Here is a 23,137-nt window from a genome sequence, read left to right as displayed (position 1 = left end):
TTCGAATTTCAACATGAACAGGTTAGCATAGCTGGGGGCCCCGGAGAAACCCATGAAAGTTCCATTGGCTTGGAGATAGTACACCAGAATCCACTTGAAATAACTGTGATAGAGACAAAAATGCAATTACTCCAACAACAAAAAATGTGTTAGCTTGCATCTCCCCTTCCTTCAAGAGTGCTCATTTGATCGCCTTCATGCCTTCGATCTGTGGAATGGAAGTATAAAGAGCCACTACGTCTACCGTGCATAACCATATTTCTTGAGTCACAGGTAAGTGAACATCTGACAGCAGTTGTAAAAGGTGCATGGTATCCTGTCTGTATGAGGGGCTTGCCTGTACCTATGGTTGCAGAACAAAATCATGGTAATGGCCGAGGGGTTCATGAATCGACCCGCACCCTGAGATTATGGGTCTAAAGGGTGGGTCTTGCAGGTTTTTGTGGATCTTAGGGAGCATATAAAGTGATGGTCATCTGGGATTTTGTGTGTAGAGAAAACGTTTTGTTTTTTTGTGATCCATTTCATATCATTCGCTCGTGTAAGAATTACCATTAAGATCTCCTGAAATGTGCTAGTGGGGTCTTGTGGTAACAGTAAGTATGTCGACTCATCCTTTAGAATTTCTTCGACCTTACTTTCATAGAAATGACGATCCATTACTACCAAAGCACCGCCCTTATCAGCTGCTGAAAAGGACAATGATTGGTTTGCCTTTAACGCTATCAAAGCTGATTTCCATTTTTTCAACATGTTCTGATATTTGGTGATATGAACCGGTAGCTTTTTTAAGTCGTTCTTGACCAATGTTTCAAAAGTATAGATGACCTTATGCGAAACCGGGGGGATGAATGTACTCCTAGGTTTGAATTAGCAGTAACAAGATTCTTCTAGTTTCATGTGACTCGTGTCAAGGTTCGCGAAGAAGTTCCAAAGGCGCAACTTTCTAGTGAATTTGTACAAGGCTATTTCAGTCTCCAAAGCATTAGTGTAAAAAGTCGGTACAAAGGAGATACCTTTGTCTAGAACAGCAATTTGGGATTGAGTCAATGTGATGGAAGAAATGTTAATTACTAATGTATCTTTTGTTGTCTACTTGTTGACGTTCCCGGTTTTGCTGAATCTCTGCCCTCTCCGGGTTTTGCTGTGTAAACATGTGCCGCTAATGGTTGTGATGGTGGATTGTTGGCTGCCGGACTTATCTCTAAAAAAGGAGCCTTAGAGATGTTGGACATACCAAAAGACACAGTGGTTTCTTCTAAAATAAAGTTAATGGTACTGGCATCAGGACAAAGATTGTGAGTTAGCCTTTAGCCACTCACTGGAATGAACACAAACACACTATTGCCCAGGACCATTTTACTATTCTAGAGGTCGTGATGACTCAAACAGAGATATGACGAAGTTACTGACCCAACGTGAAACACATTGGATACGATTTTGGACACTCTCATACCAAAAGGTCTTAATGATAAATTAGAATGTTCATGCTTTCTTTAGTCAATCAGTATTGTGCATACTCATGACACAGTTATCTTCTCACTCTGAGAGTTTCTTCTTTCCAGCACACCAGGTTCCAAACATGTGATTTTCATTCGCATATTGCCTGTTATTTCATTGTTATTTTTATCAGGTGGTATGTGTATTACACATTCATATTGGTCTGTTAACTCGTGTTTCTTCAATAGCTTTTCCAGTCAAAGGCATTGTTTATTTGACTTTTATTATGCTCATTACTTGTTCTCATATGTACTTATTGCCCCATCATGTGTATTAAGCTTCACTTTGTGTATTATGTTCACATAAGCACTGTCAACCAATTAGGATTGTCCATCTAGCTAAGACATAATATGTGTGTCTCATGCATATCGCACAGGTTATTCCATTTTCATGTTGAGCGGTGGTATTTGCACACGCGATTTTCAGTTTACATATTTACATCTTATCATGTGTATTATGTCACATTGTGCATATTATGGTTCCACATGCACAGTCAATCAATTAGGCTACTGTATCGAGCCAAGATGCATCCTGTATAAAAGTGTACGTTTCATGCATATCGCACTCATCAGTTCATTTTTATATTGAGCGGAGGCATTTTCACACGCAATTCTCTGCTTATATATTTTCATTTTCTTTGGATATTCATTTTGCGCACTCGTATCAACTTATTTCCATTGCCCGTACACTCGTTGTGAAACGGAAGTCTTTATTCCATGATGTTGGAAGGTTGGGATTTAAGCAAGAACCACGTTTTCACGCACTTACGCTTCCACGTTGTTCCTGTCACATCGCGGCTAACAATTACCAACTTGGTAGTATGCCTGTTTGCTGATATCACTCGTGAGTTAGGCTATTTGGGTCTACCGAGCTAAATCCCTTAATTGCTTAATGTTTGACGTTCCACTCATTTAACAGTCCTTTTTTCCGGGCGGATCCTCACTTCATGGTTACTTTGAGTTCTCGTTTTTTTTCTCTCACAGTGAGAGAGGTTCTCACGCATAGCTGGCTCTGTTGCGTGGAGGTATGGCTTGTTTTTTAGATTATTGGGATTTTGGTTAGCTGCTCACTGTTGACACTATCATCGTGGCATGTTTTCATTGTCCAGGGACTATTGCTTGTATTTCACTACTTGGGTGATGTTTTTCCACATACTCATTGGCTCTACTTTGTTAAACAGCATGTTGTCGCTTTATTATCTTCATCACTTTTTTCATTCTCATTATTGCCTCAGTCTGAATCGATTTGGGATTTTGTTGGGTACTCTCAGAGGTACTTTCTTTTACACGCATTTTTCATAGACACGTCTCCTTTGTGTTCATGTGTTTCTGCTTTTTACAAATGTCCCGCACGCTTGGAGGTTGTTTTTTTGAAAGTTTTGTAAATACTTAATGATGGCAATGAATTCATTGGATATGCTTTTGATTGTAGATACCCCTGACAAAGGGCGAATGTGAATGCCCAAAATGTATTGGGATAAGCCACACAGCCAGTTCCATATATGTTGAGATTGATTCGCTTTCATGTGTAATATTTCTTTTCAAGACTTTTTTGTTGAATATTAAATCGTCATGAGCAAGATGAAGTCTACGAGCAAATTTGTTGATTGAAGGCCACTTTGCTTAAAATTATGTACACACACAGTCAACTCGCTGCTTGAATTGTTTAAAAGTTTTATTATGTTGCTTAAAAATTGTTTCCACTCTTGTGGTTGAGTATAGTGGTGCATTCTGTGTCTAGATCGTGCGTTCTAGTTACTGTCTTCACTTACTAAAAGTGCCATTTCTAAAACAGTAAGGTTAAATCCAACTTCACCAGTAAGGAGATTTTTTAATTTTTTATTTAATCTCTTTATTACATTAAAGCAAGATCAAAGGCGCATCAGATGCAGGCGTTACAACAGGCTGCCGACACATTACAATCATCCTGGCAATACAATGACAGTTGATTAAGAAGAGTTATTGTAGTTTCAAAGTGCAACAGGGCTACACACCAAGCTGTTATCAACAACGCAAATGATTCTTAGAGTATATACAAACAGAATGGGATAAATCAGAGAGGTCTTGAGTACATACACCGCTGGCAGCAGAACAACTACAATTTATTCCCTGACATGCCCTCCCAGCATTCATCCAAGGGCAACGCACACCCTCCAGCTTGGAACGAAGTAGAAGCAGATTCAAGACACAAAACGCCTAGCTATACACCACCCAACGTGTCCCCGTTCTCTGTATTATTATTGGCCCTATACGTATTGTACAGTGTCCAGAAATTCTTGGGCCTATTGCGGTGGGGGAAGGAGAGCACTGAAATGTTCAGTTTGAGTAGAGCAGTATGTCATGTCAGACGCCCAGTGCGATAGCACAGGTAGAGGGCCTCTTAACCAGCAAATAGCAACCTTTGCTTTGCCATGAGTAATCCCATGTCAACCAACCTGCGAGGCTTCGAGAAGCCCAGGAGCGCCAGAGCCGGGTACGGTTGAAGCTCATGCCCAGTGTAGCTGACAACTCCGAGAACACCTTTCTCCAGAACTCAGCCACCCCCGGACAGAGCCACGATAGATGTGCAAAATCAGCTACTTGTTCACTTCATCGAGCACAATGCGAGCTCTCGTGAAGCACATATCTACTAGTCTTTCGGGAGTATAATAAACCCCATTTCGAAACTTAAAGTGAATTAACGGTGTCTACCATTTAGAGAAACTCGTTTTATGTTTTGGCAGCAGTATAGCCACATATCATCATCTATTTCCGTAGACCGGTCTAATTGCTAGGCTAAGCGGGCTTTAGTGTAGTGGTTAGCTCTATATGACATAGCTTGTCTGTAGATCTTAGAGACCATTCCCGTCGTAGCTTGCGTCTTTATGATTAGGGTTAGAGCAGTCACCTCCGGCGGTTCAGTCAGGTCAGAGCCTAGCAGTTGCAACAATGCGTGTCTTGTCTTGTGATATTGAAATTTAGTTAAAAGCGAGGGCGCTTTTCCCCCTTCAGTGACAGAATCCCAGTCTTTCATTATTCCATGAACAAACAAGTCGCCTATCGTATGGACCCCAATGGAACTAAGCGCACCAACGACCCTACCATCCCTACATGACAACAACCAGTGGCACCACTCAAGATGCGCCAAAGGTGAATACAGCAGTGCCCCAGCCTGCAACTTCAGAAGATGGTGCCAGGCGTGGTTGTTGTGCTGACGGAGTCTAGAATGCCAGTCCTGCGATTTGTGGGCGCGAAGAGCAACATGGGAAGCGGGCGCAGGGCGGCAACCTCCCGCTCTATGCGAAGGTGAGGGATATTAGAGGCGCCCTGTATCCACAGCTGAGCATGGGCGTATAGCGCGGCTCTATAGTAAAGGTCAAAGTCCGGCGCTCCCAGTCCACCCATGTAGTACGGTAGGGTGAGAATTTGCCATTTGACTCTCGGCAGCTTGCCCGCCCAAGCTAACTTGACCATCAGAGTTGTGAGTGTTTTGAAGAATGTGCCAGGGAGGACCATCGGAATGTTCGTAAAAAGGAACAGGAATCGAGGGAGAATTATCATTTTCATTATTGAAATCCTACCTAGCAGTGTCAGCGGTAATCAAATCCAACGAGCTATATCATCTTCCAGCTTGCTTACCAGTACACCGTAATTATCACGAAAGACCACCTCCGAGTCAGAGTGCACTTGTATTCCAAGATACCGCACTGAGTCCGTCGTCCATTGGAGTGGATAATCAAGGTCAAATTGGGACGTGGACGGCGAGAGGGGGAACACAAGGGACTTAGACCAATTAACCTGGAGACCCAAGCTTCCCCGAATAGTACCACCTCACGTAATAGAGAGGAGAGATGGCGTTCGGGCTCGCACACATTTAAGAGCATGTCATTGGCATAGGCCGAAAATATGAGATTATATCCTGGAATGCGTATGCCCTTATGTCCATGGTACTCCTGCAACGCGCAAGCTAAGGGTTCCGCTACAAGTGCGTAGAGAATCTTCAAGAGCGGAAAGCCCTGTCACGTGCCCCGCAAAATAGATATCGGTCCCGTAACCAAGTCTCCAATTTTAATACGTGCCGATGGCGAGCTATAGGGCACTCATAGCAACTGCAGAAAGACCGGACCTACACCCATACGCATCAGCACCTGTCTCATGAAGGGCCACTCCACAGAGTCAAATGCCTTCTCCATATCGAGAAATACCGCTACTGCACGCGACTCCGGGATAGTGTGTTGCAACGCCCCAAATACTGTACGTAAATTGTAGGTAATATTACGGCTCGGGATAAACCCCGCCTGCTCCGGCGCATCTAGGATAGGTACCAGGGTCACTAGTCGGTTGGCTAAAATCTTTGCAAAGAACTTGGTGTCGACGTTAAGTAGGGAGAGGGGACGATAGGACCACAATTACCACCTCTCTCATTGAGGGCGGCATTGAGCCAGATACGCACATACCTTCGAATAGTGCAGTCAGGTGTGGCAGCAAGAGGTCCAGAAACGCCTTGTAGAATGCCACCGTTAGGCCATCTATTCCTGGCGCGCTACCGGCTCTCATGGTAGATAACGCAAGTAGTATCTCCTCCCTCTCTATTGGTCTCATCAAGAATTCACGATGTGTGTCAGTCAGCCATGACAGCTAGATATGAGACAAGTAGTCCAATATTTCAGCTTCGGAGCTCGTGCCACGTGAGGAGTACAATGCCGAATAAAACTGCCGAAACCTCGCCGCGATGGCCTAATCCTCCGTCAACGCCACTCCCTCCGCAGAGTTCAGAACAGCGACCGCAGAGTAATCACAACGGTTTTGCAATAACTGTGCAAGCACCCTGTCTGGTCTTTCACCCTCACCGTAAATACGCGCTGTGGCATATTTGCCAAGGTGCTTAATTTCAGCATCTGCTGTTTTCTGATACTCTTCTAGCTGAGTCTTGAATTCTTTCAACACCACATTGTCAGCACCTAGTTGCAGTCGAGTCTCTAGTGCCGACAGCGCAGCCTCCAAATCAGTTAACCATCATGACCCCACGAAGGTAAACTTTAAACGCCTCCCACACTACCTGGAAGCTCTCTACCAAGCCAACATTTTTGTTATAATATGTCTCAATAGCGTCAGCTAGCTCTGCCTTGAATACCTCGTCTAGAAGTGAGTAGGGAGGAAACCGCCATGTGTAAGGAGGTATCCTCCTAGAGGGGGTATCAATGACGACCAGAATCGGGGAATGGTCCGATAGCGTGCGCGCAAGCACCTCACAGGTTCGCACCTGGTTGTATAGCTGTCTGGAGGCTAGCCAGTAGTCAATACGTGTATGTAAGTCATAAAGTGTCGAATGATGTGTGAATCCCCCTTTATCAGGAAAACGCTGTCTCCATACATTCCGTAAATCCATACGTACCATAGATGCGGCGAGAGTACGAGCCAAGGCAGTCACGCATCTAGTCGGCCCCCCTGAGCGGTCACAATCCGGGTTCGTTACTAAATTGAAATCCCCACCCCACAGCTGCTGCCCGTCACCAAGATCCTGTACTCGACCAAACAAGTTTGTATAAAAGCCGGGGTTATCATAGTTAGGCCATATACATTAATTACTACAAGATCCAAACCCCTACCCCGACAGCTATACACCACAAATCGGCCATCAACATCAGTATGCAGGAGCATCAGTGTGAAGGGTGAATAGGGACGCGCCCACGTAAGAACTCCCCTGGAGTGAGTGGTGAAGCCAGCAGCATGTAGATTCCCTTGCAAACCTCTGCTACGGAGTAAAGGGCTGGAAAGAGGTAGATGGGTTTACTGCAAAAGTGCAAGGTCAATCCCATATCTGTTCAGGTATGCCAAAACTTTCCGTAGTTTCCTGTGGTCGTTAAGACCACGAACTTTCCATGTGAGCGCACGCAGAGCGCCCTGTGTATCTACTCTGCAAGGAATGTGGTCAGCTGCGATAGGCTCCGCCGCATCAATACCGCCAGTGTCAGCCATAAGTTACCGGCTTCTACAATGTTCCTATGAAATTTGTGTAGGGTCTACTTGCAGTGTTGCGCATCTTCAGACGCCTTCCAAACCTACACCCCACCCACGCCAGGCCAACCCCACCCCAGCCTAGTCGATTAACGGACCAACATACCCCTTGCGTAACATCAAAGGGTAGCAACCAATATAACAGTGGTAATAGAACATAAGAAGGACCCTTCCCCCCAACCTTCCCAAAACAATACCCCCATAGTGTAAAACACATGTGGGCAGAGATGGCACGCTTCCTAAGCATAAACTGAAAGAAACCACAAGCGGTTTCCGCTCCCCATACCGCCCATAAATTGTAAAATCCTGAGGCTAAAAGTATACTATAGAACCCCCCCCCCCCCCTCCACTCAAGAACATATTAGAGGTTTCGTTCTGGCCCACGAGAGGCATAATCAGGCGAACTAACTCTCCCGTATCATATCACAGCACTCGTCATCCTGAACAGTGACAGTACTATATATAGAAAGCATGCACAAACAACACTTCCAGAAAACCATTGCATAATCCCCCACCCCCAACCCCAGCAACAATCAGCTTATCTGCCGGCATCGTAGACGCCCCATCAGTCCTGCTCATCCAGGTCTCCTACCGCCGCTTCGTCCAGTAGAGGCCGAGGAGGGCTGCGCCGATTGTCTCTCGCCCCAGGCACTAGGCACGGACCCAGAGAACGGTGAGCCCGCTCGACAACGAACATGGACGAAAAGATCTCCTGCCCAAGAAGTGAAACTAATAATTTTTCTATGAACTGTTCCATATTTCCAGTGGGGGTGGACTCCGGAAGGCCCGTGACCCTAAGATTGCTCCGTCTTGAGCGCGCTTCCAAGTCTTCTGTCTTATCCTGTAGGACCTGGAGAACTTTCCCCAGCTGCTTGTGACCAACATCAAGAGTGACTTGCGCTTCTTCGACCTCTGTGGTGCGGCGTTCTACCATGTCCAAACACTGTGCGTGCTTGTCTAGCCATACAGACATTCTGTCCATGCGGTTGGAGAGTCAATCTTAGATCCCAGCACTGAGAGGCTGCCCTGTAGGCCCTTCTCCATCGCCATCAGCATAGATCGGATGTCTCCCGCTGGCTCCTCCTGGGGCAAATCCTGCGCGGGTTCATCCTACTCAACGAACGCCTCGCGACCCTGGTTTTTTCTGGTCAAAGGTGATCTTTGGCTGTGTTCTGTAAACTTTGCCCATGCTTGGCATCCCTCTTCTCTCCGGACTAAGGCGAAGGCACTGCAACACCTTCCAAGTTCAATACGACTGATCTGCTCCTCACCAGCTGTGACCTACCAGAAGAGGAGGGGAAACACCAACCACGTACCAAGACGATCTTATGCTGGGAGGGTAATGGAGGCAAGTGGGGCAGCAGCCCGACCCGGACTCGCCCCCAGCACTTCCCAGGAGGGAGATATCAGGCGACCCACCTCACAGCGGCAGCAGGGGGGACCATGGGCTACACCCCACCCTTGAGACGAGGACCACCAGCAGACGGCAGCAAGGGCGAAGCAAGGTGCCAGCAGGTAAAATGTCGGACTCGTACCTCCCCCAGCTTGGGCCCAAAATCACACCCAGCCAGCAACCCAGCTTCAGGAATGTCGTGGGTCGTTGACACAGACGCAGGCCAAACTCCTCCGGGGCTCGCAGTGGCCCACAGGCTCAGGCAATGAAGGCAGCATGAAGGCAGGCACAGGCAGGCGAGCACCCCTAATGTGGTTCACTCTAAATATCTCACCAGGGAGCAGCAGAGGTATTCATCCGTGGCCAGGGCTTCAGGGGTGAGGGATCGAGACTCATCGGGCAGGGAGAAGGGCGCGTCTCAACGCCAGCCGCTGGGCGCCGCAAGGAGTATCAGCAACGCGAGCAGGAGAGCGGCATCGGCAGCCACTCCAGCCCGGGGATTCAGGCCCAATTTCCGGCGCCGCCACAGGCCAGGTCGCGCTCCACCGTCCGAAGTCGCACGGGAGCGAGAGTAAGAGTGATCGACTCCCCGCCGGCTCCGGTCTCCAAATCCGGCACAGTGGGCCTTGCTAAATGCCTCAGGAAGCCAATGGTTTCAGGATAATGTCGCGGTATATGGGAGCTACGCGCTCAAGCGGCCAACTTGGTCGCGAGCAAGCTCCACCCCCTCACCAGTAAGGAGATTTTATCATTACAATTCCATACATATCAAATATTAAAAAGCTACTCCTCTCTGGCCAGGAATTACAGCCTAAAAGTATACTAAGGAATTCCCAATGCTTGTCAATGAGAGCGGTAGGCCCTACAGTAACCAAAAACGAAATAGTTTGTTTGTCACTACCAGGACATGCCACACAATAGAGGCACATGTCCTAACTTTTACTTAAATAGTACCCTGTCCTTGGGGTAACTTAGGGCCAACCTTAGAGTGACTTATATGTAATAAAAGGGTAGATTAAGGTTTGGCAAGTAGTGTTAAAGGCCAAGTCATAGTGGCAGTAAACAGCAGTAAACTGCACACACATGCACTGCAGAGGTAGGCCTGAGACATGTTTGAAAGGCTACTTCTGTGGGTGGCACAATGATTGCTGCAGGTCCACGGGTAGCATTTGAAGTACAGGTGCTTAAGATATGGTATAACACTTTACAAGGGACTTGCCAGTACAACAAATGTGCCCATCAGGATACACCAGTGTCATAATATTTAGAGGAGAAGCACGTGCACTTTAGCACTGGTTAGCAGTGATAAAGTGCACAGAGTCCTAAGGCCAACAAAACGGATCAACAAAAATGAGGATAAAGGACCACCCTAAGGATGGCAGTTCTAACACAAGTGCATTGTTTTGCATAGGAGTGGGGCAGATTGGAGAGGGGCAGATTATTTTGCATTGAAGTGGGGAAGATTGCAGTGGGACAAATATTTAGAGATTGGAGTGGGGCGCTTGGAGTCGAGCAGATTGTTTTGGATTGCAGTGAGGCAGATTGTTTTGGTTTGGAGTGGGGCACATTGTTTTAGATTGAGTGGGGGCAGATTGTTTTGAATTGGTGTGGGGCAGATAGGAGTGGGAGGGATTGGAGTGGGGCAGATTGGTTTGGATTGGGTTGGAGTGGGGCGGGTTGGGGTGGGTCAGATTGGAGTGGGGCAGATTGGAGTGGGGCGGATTGGAGTGGGGCGGATTGGAGTGGGGTAGATTGGAGTGGTGCATATTGGAGTGGGCAGATTGGAGTGGGGCAGATTGTTTTGGACTGGAGTGGGGCGTATTGAAGTAGGGCAGACTGTTTTGGATTAGAGTGGGGCGTATTGAAGTAGGGCTGATTGGAGTGGGGCAGAATGCGGTGGGGCAGACTGGGGTGGGCAGCTGGAACTGGGGCAGATTGTTTTAGATTGGAGTGTGGCAGATAGGAGTGGGACGGATTGGAGTGGGCTGATTGTTTTGGAATGGAGTGGGTCAGATTGGAGTGGGGAGGATTGGAGTGGGAAGATTGTTTTGGATTGGAGTGGGGCAGATTTGAGTGGGGCAGATTGATTAGGATTGGAGTGGGGCAGATTGGCTTGAGGCAGATTGGAGTGGGGCAAATTGGAGTGGAGCAGATTGAAGTGGGACAGATTGTTTTGGATTGAAGTGGGGTATATTGGAGTGGGGCAGATAGGAGTGGGACGGATTGCAGTGGGCCAATTGTTTTGGAATGGAATGGGGCAGATTGGAGTGGGAAGATTGTTTTGGATTGGAGTGGGGTAGATTGGGTTGAGGCAGATTGGAGTGGGACAGATTGGAGTGGAGACGATTGAAGTTGGACAGGATGTTTTGGATTGTAGTGGGGTATATTGGAGTGGGGCAGATGGTTGTGGATTGGAGTGGTGCAGATTGGGTTGGGCAGTTTGTTTTGGATTGGAGTGGGGCAGATTGGAGTTGGGCAGATTGTTTTGGATTGGAGTGGAGCGGATTGTTTTGGATTGAGTGAGGCAGATTGTTTTGGATTGGAGTGGGGAACATTGGAGTGGGGCAGATGGTTGTGGATTGGAGTGGTACAGATTGGGTTGGGCAGTTTGTTTTGGATTGGAGTGGGGCAGATTGGAGTTGGGCAGATTGTTTTGGATTGGAGTGAAGCGGATTGTTTTGGATTGAGTGAGGCAGATTGTTTTGGATTGGAGTGGGGAACATTGGAGTGGGGCAGATTGTTTCATATTGGAGTGGGGCAGATTGTTGTGGAGTGCAGCAGATCGTTTTGGATTAGAGTGGGGCAGATTGTTTTGGATTGGAGTGGGGCAGATTAGCGTGGGGCAGATGTTTTGGATTGGAGTGGGGTGAATTAGAGTGGGGCAGATGGGAGTGTGGTGGATTGGAGTGCATTGGATTGGTGTGAGTGGTTTGGATTGGATTGATCTGGGTTGGATTGGTGTGGGGTGAGGTGAGATGGTGTGGTGTGGTATGGATTAGCATGGATTGGAATGGAGCAGATTGGAGTGGGATGGTTTGGGGTGTACTGCAAGGTACCCAGCAGTAGCAAGCACTAACTACTTGTGGGGGAGCTCAATAAGCGACGAGGAGGATAGTTGGTGTATCCCGTCACCAGAACTGGGAAGCCTTCTCCCTCTCAGCAGACGCAGTAAAGGGAAATTGTTCCGTAATGTTATCACCAAACTGTACTTATGCTTCTTAAATGGTAGAACCATATCAGACAGCCCTGCAGCCCCCATATTTTGGTATAGCAAAAGAACCAGTTTGATCGACTACATTCTTGTCCTAAACGAGCATTGGCACTTCTTGCTGGATGTGGAAGAAGTCCAGAGACCTGAGAGCAATCATGATCCGTTATGCTTCAAGTGTGATGCTCCGATTGAACAGAAAATCATCAAGCGCTTTACCACTAGTATCATCCCAAGTAACAGCAGAAGAGCAGAAAAATTGGAACAAAGAGAACTAGCTGAATTAAAAGATTACATCAGTGGTGCACTTAGAACAATTTCTGCCCAGAATCTGCATCACTGGCAGCGATGAGGTAATATTAACAAATTATAATAAACACTCAGGTGAACTAATGCGTCACTGGCCTGCACCATGGGGACAAAGGACTAATAGCAGGAAACCCAACAAAGGTTGGTGCGACAAAGAGTATAGAGCCACCAAGCAGATGCTGACAAAGATGCACAAGGACTGTCATACCTCTCCAGGAAAAGAGCAGGCATTTAGGGCCATAAGAGGAAAATATAAATCCCTACTGAGAAGAAAGAAACTGAACTATCAACAAAAAGTGTGACAAGGCTTGGTCAAGGCAGCCGAGGAAATAAATAGAACATTTTTCTGGGGGGAAATTGCTGGAATATTCAGAGAAGGCCAAGGAACCCAGGATTATCACATCCCAGGGCAGACCTGGGTAGACCACTACAAGAGCGTATACTTCAGTGGTAGTCACATGCTGCCCGTGGAAGAATACAACAATACCCCCCCCCCCCCCCCCTCTTCCCAACCCGGCACTTGCTCATCCTGTGCCCAGAAATAGAAAGAGCATTTCTGGAACAGAAGGCTAACAAAGCACCCGGCCCTGACTATGTATCAGTTTATATGTTCCGCTCCGACAGCATGGCCTGGTCTGTAGGCCTGACCAAGTGCGGTCCTGGGAAAAAACATAACTTTCCTCGCTCCCGGAGATCCACCATTATAGTTCCACTCCACAAAAAGGAAACAAGCTCCTGCCAAGCAACACAGGAGAATATCACTTCTGGACAGTACTAGGAAAATGTTTGGTCACGTTCTTAACATTCTGCAGGTCTGGGCAGATAAAGCATGGCCCTGATAGATGCACAGGTGTGTATCATAAAGGTATTAGAACCATTGATCCAGCCATAAAATGATATATGGTGTGGGTCTAGTACACAAACTGTTTATATCCCCAATAAACCTGTCCTTCATTGACCTCAAATCAGCATTTGACCTGGTAAACAGAACAAAACTGTGGCAAAAACTCAATTAACTAGGAGTTGAACTACATCTTTAACAAGGTATCAAAATCCAACATGACAATACTCGTGCCTGTGTCTCTATGGAAGCAGAGGAGAAAGCACCCCCTACTTTGACATCTGTTCAGGGGTGCGCCAGGGATGTGTTCTCGTCTCATTACTGTTTTCTCTCTTCCTGAACGACTGAATAATTTCTACTCATTATTTACGAGTACACAGGCATAGAGAAAGCTGTGTAGTAAAAAGATAGTCATTCTACTGTTTGCAGATCAGGCAGAAATATTATCCTTAAATACTTTTTCATTAACCTGCAAGAGACAAAAATAATGTGAATGAGGGCATATCCACCTTTGATAAAACCACCAAGAATCATTGGCAAGTGCTTGAAACTGTAAATTTATAAGAAAAAAGCTGTGTCAGTGGCAAGCTATGATCCCAAGCTATGGGGGCACAGTAACAGCAAACATCTCCGAAAGATGGAAAACTCCTTCTTGAGATCGATATTACACCTGAGCCGCGGCACACCGATTCTTCCCTTATTTCTATATCTCGATGTGGTCCCCATCTCTGACACCTTAGCCCCTGCCCTGGTCCTGCACTTGATCCATTTAAATCGTAACCGCCAAGGGGAGTCATACTTGAGAGCAATTCTTTGAAGTGTCAGCCACAGGAAGAATCCATCTCATTCCATGGTCCAATTATGTAAGAAAATGTTTAAAGGGTCTTGGCCTTGTACATCTTTGGACAAACCCTGCTCTTATCACCAGTGTCACTGCTGCTACAGTCCAAGAATAATTTGTAAACACAAAACTTAAGGTATGCATTGATTTTGCAAAATAATTATTTGCACACAAAGCTTATTCTGGATATGGAACAACATTTGAACGATATTAGCCCTGACACGCCACATTTTAGATCTTAAATGTCTTCTAGGCATTTTATCATTTAAATCATACCGTGCCAAATTTGCTGGTAGCCGTGTTGACTCTGACCTTAGTGACTGCGAAATGAATGGTCAGGAGACAACTATACACTTCAGGCTATTTTGAAGAAAAACTAAACATCTATGAACTAAATGGCTCACACCACTGTTTAAAAAACGTCCGAAAACTACTTGTGTAGAAGCACTAGCTCTTTGTGCTAGATCAGAGTGCGGGCCTGTGGCAAGCAATGTAATCGGAGCCTGGTTTGAGACAAGAAGCTTGCAGAGAGCTCCCCTCCCAGCCCCCGATCAGCTACAGTAATATTAAACTGCAAAGCTACATAAGGATTGTTGTTACCATTTTGATATTTTAAATTGATGTACCAAGTGCACTGAGATAGATAGATAGATAGATAGATAGATAGATAGATAGATAGATAGATAGATAGATAGATAGATAGATAGATAGATAGATAGATAGATAGATAGATAGATAGATAGATAGATAGATAGATAGATAGATAGATAGATAGATAGATAGATAGATAGTCTTATTACTAGATGCAAAAAGTAGCACTAAATAAGATGTTTGATATGGGGTAACTCAAGAGCTCTGAGATTAGTAGGGCTCTGGGTCGCGGATGTTGTTAAGATACACTACACACCCATCATCAGAATCAGGCTTGGGGACAGAAAACGTCCACATGTTGCTGAATTCAGAGTGTGATTTGAGGAAGGAGAACTTCCCCGGTCTCGCTCTGGGAAGAGGGAAGCTTGAGGAGGTGAAATCGCTAGAGATTCCTCATTGTGGAGTGTGATTTGGAGCGGGAGATGGGCCTTATATTCTCGAGAGCAGAGTGAGACTCAAAGAGGGTAAAAAACATGTAAACATTGGGAGGGATATCCCCCATGAATGAAACTAAAGGAGGAAGAGTCACTGTGGTTGCTAGAGATTAAGTTTCTGAAAAGAAAAAGATGGAATAGTTTTTTGTAGTAATCCCAGTTCCACTGCCCTTTAGTCTCCAGGTGTGCTGGAAAGTGGTTTATTACAGGTGATAAGTAGGGACCTACCAAGAGTTATAAAGCCACAAAGACAATAAAAGGTTCCGCCAATTTCTAAATAAATTATTCCCTTGCTCAACCCTTGGTATCTGGCTGCGAGTAGGCAGGCTTAACTTAGGAGACAGGTGTGTAAAACATTTAAAAACACTAATACATTAAATGAGACACAATAAACAACAGAAATCCAACAACAATTTATAAAAAATAGATTATATTTTTATGGACAAATAAGCACCAAAACGACAAAAATCCATTGTAGGGAATCAGAAATATGACTTTTTGAAGAATAAACACTATATTGGAGTCCTCCTTGTTTCAGGCAGGGATCTGTGTTGCTTAGCAACTGTCCCATATTTTTCTACAGTCCTTGGGTGACAAGCAGGGGGGCACCCCTGACCAATGCGGTACAGGATGACACCCAGAAGTGTGGCCACTTACTCCAGAGTGTGGTAAAATCTTGTCCAAGATGACACTGTATTCCAAAATCCAAATTGGAGAATCTCTCCCCTGGAGGGTTAGATCTTGCTTAGCCATCCCACTAGTGTGGCTACGTTTCCCTAACACTCCCCTTCCAACCTCCTCTCTAATGTAATTACTCAGGGTCCTGTGTAGCTGGAGTGCGGGATGTAGGGGTTGAGCCTGAACTGTCCCAAACTGTCATTCTCCCTTTGAAAACCAGTTTGTCTACCCCATCTCATCCTGCCCTTTGCTTCTGCAGCTCCAGTTCCCCACCCACAGGCAAAGCAGGACTGACTTTTAAAGTGACAGCAGACAACACAGTAGTGCACACGTAAGCATGTTAAGTCTACTGGGCCTCTAAACCTACATGTCCAATATATACTAGGGACTTATAGTTAGGCTTTCAGTACCAATTGTAATGAAACCTAATTACCATATACCTTTTATACAGAGCACTGGCCTTGGGCCTGGTTAGCAGAGCCTAGGGCGCAGTCAGAGTCAGTTAACCACCAGTACCTATCAAAAAATGTGGATGAATAGGGCAAAAAGAATGGCTTCCTCACTCTGTGCATATGCCTCTTTGACACCTGTCCATTCCCTGTGCCCCTCAGACCTCTTCCTGTTCCCTCAACACTACATCCCTTTTCCTGTGTCCCTCAAGCTGCCTACCTATCTCTCCCCGTGTCCCTCAGACTAGTATGTTATTCTGTGTCTCTCTGAATTCTGATCCATCTGTGCCTCAACTCCCCTCCATCTCTGTGTCTCTGACTCCCAGTTCATGGGTGAGATGTTCACACACTAAGTGTCCTGGTCCATGGGCGTCAGACTGCTGTTTTCTGCCTCCCTAAACCTGATTTCCTCTCTGCTCTTCATATTTCTGAACTAGGGATCCCACAAATTACTGACCCCCCATCCCCTTTCTGGTCCCTGTGTTCCCGTCCCGAGCACCTGCAGCACTCATGTGCGGTCCTGGACAGGTTTAGTTTAAGCGCCCCAGTAAGATGGCTGACATTCTCCAGAGGAGGCAGCTTTCACCTTTGTTGATAGTCAACGCTCTGCATCCTGCCCCCCCCCCCCCCCCCCCGACTTTGACTACTGACGCTTAGACTCACTTCTTAAGATTTTTAACTCAGTATTTTCGTTTCTCTTTGCTTTTCTCTTAGATACCCGGCTACGAGACGCCATGCTCATTCTCTTTCTGTTGGTGGTGCCAGTGTTGCTTGTGGTTTCGTTAATTATATTCTTCAAGCGCAATGCCATCAAGGGGATGATCCGCCGTCGGAAACGACGCTACAGGTAGGGAGGGGTTCAACTAATATTGGTAACCAACATAAGCGACCAAAGTGAATATTTAGTGAAAACCGGGAGAGACTACATTTGCAGTTATACGTCTTTGGCACGCTCTAGCGTCTACACTTTAGAAGTACAGCCCCTATCTCAAAGCACATTTTATTAACGAATGTTCCGGGTCAATGGTAACTGGTAGGCCACTTACTACGTCCTTGTGACGTAGTAAGTCGCCTGCCACGGAAACGGAAACCAAAAAGTGCCAATACTCTCCCATTAAATGTAGTACAGACAGAGCTTTATATGGGCCGGGTCCGTCCAGGTCTCAGACCCTGTAGTAATTAAAAACGGACATTGAAACGGGTCCCTTTCGTGCCCTATATTCACGTCCTGAATATTGCAGGCAAAGAGACTCAGTGATTTTTTAATAATGAACGTGAACATTGTAAGGTAATTCATATCAGCGATTGAAATCCTGTTTATGCTTCACACGTTTTTCTTAACCGTAATCTTGCACTCCATAAAATGTTTGCTACTATCCTGTGAACTGAGTAGGCTCTGGCTGTCCTCTCATTGGCCGGAAAGGTGCTCAGAAAAGATATTCATCCAATCCCTGTCCTCTCTGCAGAGCACACAGCACAATGTTCACTTATTCCGGCTGCAATTTTGATTCTGTGTAAATGTGTGTGAAGGAGGTGCACAGTTGTCAAAATATTGACATGGGAATATTAAAATAAAATGTAGTGCTTACAGGTGGGTGGGTGTGTTGTGTGGTTGGGGTGGTGAAGTGAAGGCGATACGAGGAAGTGCATTCAGGACGGAGTAAAAAAACAAGCATTTGCAATGCAATAGGTCTCGCATTTATGAGAGTTTGAGCTGTGGTGTTTTTAAAATAGATGAATAAAACGTATTGTCATTTACAATGCCAATAACAAACTCTCACAAAAACCTAAAAATTGTTGGTAATCACAATATTTTAGGGTTGCAAAGAGCCGGCCTTGGCATACAGGGAAGTATCAAACTGCATCCGCTCTTAACTCCAAGGCAGACATAGCATTCATTGTCCACTATCTGTTAATATCAAGTCCTTTGACTGCACACTGAAGCATCCCAAAGCTGCATCGTCTAAGCACTCCTGTTCAACTTTAAGTGTATGCCCCTACTAGACCAGATCATATCCTTCAACTTTACCTGTTAAAATGTCACTGACGACATACAGACCACGGTAAACCTAGAAAAACCAAAGAGCCCAAAATCATCAGGACTTGACCATAGTCTGCATGCCACAGATGAATGGATGCTGTGTAACCATCTTAAACAGTTCCTCCAAAAATGAGATTTTAACCTGTGGGCAACGGGGAAACTTCCAACCTACAACCAAAAGCGCCAAAAAATTAGAGACCCCATCATCAAATGAAGAAAACAATTTCTGAATAGCCACGGATGCCAACCTTTCACTGATTCCTCTAGGAAATCAAGTGACAAGAAACAACTGCACAATGTGTGCAAGAAGCAATCACCGCCGCGGCCCTGTTCGGCAAAACCGGACGTCAAGCGCCCTTACCCGGGACGTGAGCGGGGCCTGCTCCGGCAGGAAGAGAAACCGGCGTGCCGTGCTAACGCGGGGCTCCCATTTTTTTTTTGGTGCATATTTATATAGCGCAAACTCAACCCGAAGGTATTGGAGAGCTTTACATGAGCACCGTATTTACATTACACATTCAGGCACGGGGAGATTAAGTGATTTGCCCAGAATCACAGGACGTGGACCCGACCTTGAGGCTCGAACTCTGGTTTCCAGCACCAAAGTTGGCAGTTTAAGCCGACGGACCACATCCTCTCCCTCTCCATGCTGAAGGTGAGAGCCCCGCGGTGGCAGCCGGAGTGGAGAAAAGCCCTGGGTCCTAGGAGGGGGCCCGGGTAAAGAGTGCGGGTGGCCGAGGCTGCCCACGGCAGCGCGGGGCTCCCAGGAGTGTAGGGAAGTCCCGCAAGAGAAGTGCTGCCACCGCGAGGAGGAGCCCCCGCCAGAAGAGAGCAGCCCGGCGAGTGAAGAAGGGCTGGGGGGCTCCGTGTGGGCTATTGTTGGTGCCTGATCGAGGCACAGTGTCCTTTTTGCATTCTGAGCAGCCCCGTCTTGCAGCGGGCCACTCCAACGGGGATGGCATGTGGTCGGAAGGGGGACAGGAGATGTGCACATTGTGTGTGTGGACGTGCGTGTTCACGTGCGCGTACACAGGCTCCAATCCGCCAAAAGCCCTGCGCGTGCCCAACTCCTGTCCCATTTCCGAGGCAAGTCAGCAACAATAGATCTCAATGGCGACAGTGCTTTTGCGCTGCGTTCGCCAGGCGAGACCTAAAAAAGGTGCTGAGGAGGAAGGAGATGAGGTGTAACATATGGATGAAGGAGATGTCTAGCATTGAGTGGAAATAAAGGGTGTGATTGAGACACTCTGAAGACTGCTACCCCTTCCACACGCCTCAGTAAAGTTTAAGTCAGTCTCACAAAACATTTTCAAAAACGAATTATTTACAACAAAATCACTGAGAAAGCCAACAGTCCTGGCTGGTTTTAGGTCTAGGTCAGTCGTTGGGTTTTATATCTGGATGCAATAACAGAAAGCTTAGAGAGGAACCAAAATACTGTTCGGGTGGCGCACTATGGAAATCACTGAAATTTAGTTAAACATGTTTACTTACACACACGCTTAATTCCATAGGCCACGCCCCTTTAAGAGATCCCACAGCCACATTTTTCCATCCTAGTTAAAGCCATGATTGCAGCTGTGCTGAGAAGTGCAGGGACTTTCCCTTTTAGATTCAAGAAGTGCAGGTGCTCCTTACTGGACCATGCCCGAGGACTCTGGGCCCCGGGGGCCTATGTCTATTACTCTGACATGACTCTGACATTTCCGGGGCATGAATCGCCAGTCTGTATTAAGCTCACCCATAGCTCGTTCTGGGGGTAAGCAGGTTTACAGCTGAACTGTAATCCGGATGTTAATCTAAGGTCAGGAGCAAAACCATGACGTTATCATCCTTCTCTGAGAGCCTGCTCCAGGGACACTTTTGAAAGCTCAAGGATCATAATGGACCTCTTCAGTCCCGAGGTGCAAGCTCCGAAGCCGCCATGCGCCTGTTTTGATGGCATACATTAACTCAATAAACAGATGATTTAGCTATAAACTGCAGTAAACGTCGCTCGGAAGCACAAAACAGCAAACCTTGTCTGATTTTGTGAGCTGCGCTGCCTGTAGGTCAGGTACTGTACTGACAATATTATTAATGAACGAGTGAGGAAGTAAATAAAGCGACATTATTTTATTTACATGCACTAGATAAACATTGTCCCCGTATTTTTATGATGAAAAAAACTGTAAACACCGATAACCACTAAGTGCGACAAATTTTGAAACCACTGACCCCCCCCTGAAAGGGATTTGTAATAAATAGATACTGAAACCAGGAAACCCTAGAAAAGAGTAGGCGCCCAGGCCTCTTTCTCTAAAATCAGAGACTCGGCAAAAAACACCTTCTGACCTTTCAGAGACGGGCCTCTTGGGGAATGAGGACACTACCCTATATTCAAGGTCTGTTCACAGGAGCCCGAACACAAACCCTGAATCTGGTGCTTTGTTTTGTTCATGAACCGATTGGATCTTGCCACGATTGGAAAGGACAGTTTATAAACATACCTCGTTTGCTCACCACCCATATTTCATGGCTCCGAGGGCTATCTCATTGGTCCCTAAACCAATAAGCAAAACCAAGTCAATGAATTGCATAAGTTCAAAAATGCAGACCTTATGCCTACCACACCAGAAGATGTTTTCCAATTCAGTCTAAAACTGCTGTCCACCATACCCGGTTGGCGCTCTCACAGATATTCTCTGTTTATACTGCCTGCTTTGCAGGTCTTCTTTGGATAACTGCGAAGCAACCCATTTTGGCAGTTTCTCACTGCCTAGATTTTAAGATCGAAGCTGTCCACGTATAAATGTCTGATAGTCCAGGGAAAGAAACCAGAGAGGTGTATTCAATTCTCCTGCAAGAACAGTCTTCAAGACCCCCCCACCCCCCGCCTCAGGACAGGATCCACCTCCAGGCACAACCTCATAGCATCCAAGAGCATTGCCCCACCCCAAAGGGGGACATGGGCGAACATACCACCCCAATATGCCCACACCGGCAAGGGGGTAGATTAGTAGAACGCCGGAATTTAGAATGGTGGGGATGAGCCAACACTGGCAAAAAGGACAACTCCGAGCAAGTTCTCAGGCATTACACTGTTTCTTATCCTGAGGGAAGTGGTGGCAGATTAGTACATTGCACCACTGAGTTGTGGAAAGAGCAACAGGGACTTTTCTCGGCGCTAAAAGATGTGTACATTTCAGCGTCCCAGGCTTGGAGACAAATGGGAGAGCCTCTCCTTTAAAATGGCGGCCCTCTTGAAAGGATTCCTGATTGAGGCTGTGGTAGAACTGCAGTCAAAATGCAAGAATGTCTTCTGGAAAGGATTCCTTCTCAGAGATTGCAGCTCTTGTGCAATCACCTAGTAATATTTCTTTTAGGAGGGTTCCATTAGAAAATGGCAGAGTATCCCCTTTCCAATGGTGCTGCTGCTGGCTGTGCCTGGGGAGTGGGGATATTGGTCGCTTTCTTTATTACAGAAAGACAGTAACAGATCTCTGCTACCTAGTGGGCTTTGCTGTAAACAAGGGGCAGATAGGACAGCAGAAAAGACGAGTGGAAAGGCTGTTCACTGCTGGGTGGAGTGGTGATTGTGTCTGTGGTTTAAGGGAGAGGGAATGCTTTTCCTTTGAAATTCCCTGATGTCTAGTGAGAAGGATTTCTGCTCAAGGTAAACACTGCTATTGTGATTCCCGAGCAAGAATCTTTTCCACTGCAATCATAGACCGTAAGCGATGTAACAGCACCCCATCCAGAGGACCTGACTCTTCCACACCACACACAATGCATCTCAGGAAGGGGTTAAGAACCACAGCACCCGGAACATAGCTACACAGTGAAAAGGACCATAAACAGAGGAGACTATCCCCTTAGCAAAGTCTCTGTAGTGTCCTGTATATAAATGTATCCTCTTGCACACCTGCTGAGCGGCTTTCTCCCTAGCTGCTCTGCCAGTGGGAATGTGCTGCATGGAATGTTGGTGTGGTGATGATGAATAGAATGTTTGGGTGCCTCTGAAGTGAGGGGTGACAGTTGGAGTATGGGCTGAGCAGCAGGCAGGCTGCTACTGGTGGGGCTGCCCTACATGATCTTTCCAACCTGTAAGTAAGACCTAATAAATTCATCTTAAACTACATCTTGGCTAATGGACTTCATCATTACCGTTTCCCTCTCAAAATCATCCTTATTTTGGGATCAAGCAGAAATTCTGTTAAGAGGCTCTCTGTTTGCACCCTCACTAAAGGGCTCCTGTTCAAGAATTGTAGAATGCCCATATTTTGCAAGTAGACATTCTTCCGTTTCGACACACTCTGGGGTGCATGCAATCATTCTACAGACCACCTTTTGTTGATGTGACACCCTAAGTGCATCGGGTATGCTCAGATGTGGATCTTCTGTTCACTGTGCCATAGGATCTAAAGTGCACCTCACTGATGAGAGCCAACAAGGCTGAAACCAGTCAGGGTTTGCTTGTGTTCCGGCACAGAGGGGACTTGGCCTGGTTGCTGGGGCTAGACTGTTCCTATTGGAGTTGTAGCACGGCTGATTTGCATTTGGTTTCCCACTTTCTGGGTTGGTGCAGTTGGCCAAATAACTATCGACTGGAACTATTGCAAGCATTCCACTCATCACCCTTTGTTGTTTGAAGACACATACCAGACCGAGAAAGCAAAGCCTTAGTCCCACTCTGAAGTAGATAGGAAAACAAAGTTACGTGTATTATTTCCCTTTCATTAATAAGGCACCTCTGTCCTTCTGAGTCCCATGGGGCCCTAAATGAACATTAGTTAGCTCCTACATGTTTCAGAGGA

General features: G+C 46.4%; 1 protein-coding gene across 1 annotated transcript in view; it reads left to right on the top strand.

The window, feature by feature from the left end:
* The window catches only part of LOC146866832 (disintegrin and metalloproteinase domain-containing protein 9-like), a 762,935-nt gene that overhangs the window by 725,316 nt on the left and 14,482 nt on the right, over window positions 1-23,137 (top strand). Inside the window, exon 19 of the mRNA XM_085601842.1 lies at window positions 17,015-17,147. Within this exon, the coding sequence (XP_085457968.1) occupies window positions 17,015-17,147 (133 nt within the window). The remainder of the gene's footprint in view (window positions 1-17,014; window positions 17,148-23,137) is intronic.

Source organism: Triturus cristatus, chromosome 1_2 (genome assembly GCF_964204655.1).
Source record: "Triturus cristatus chromosome 1_2, aTriCri1.1, whole genome shotgun sequence".
Lineage (NCBI taxonomy): Eukaryota > Metazoa > Chordata > Amphibia > Caudata > Salamandridae > Triturus > Triturus cristatus.
This window is presented reverse-complemented; position numbering and strand designations above follow the sequence as displayed.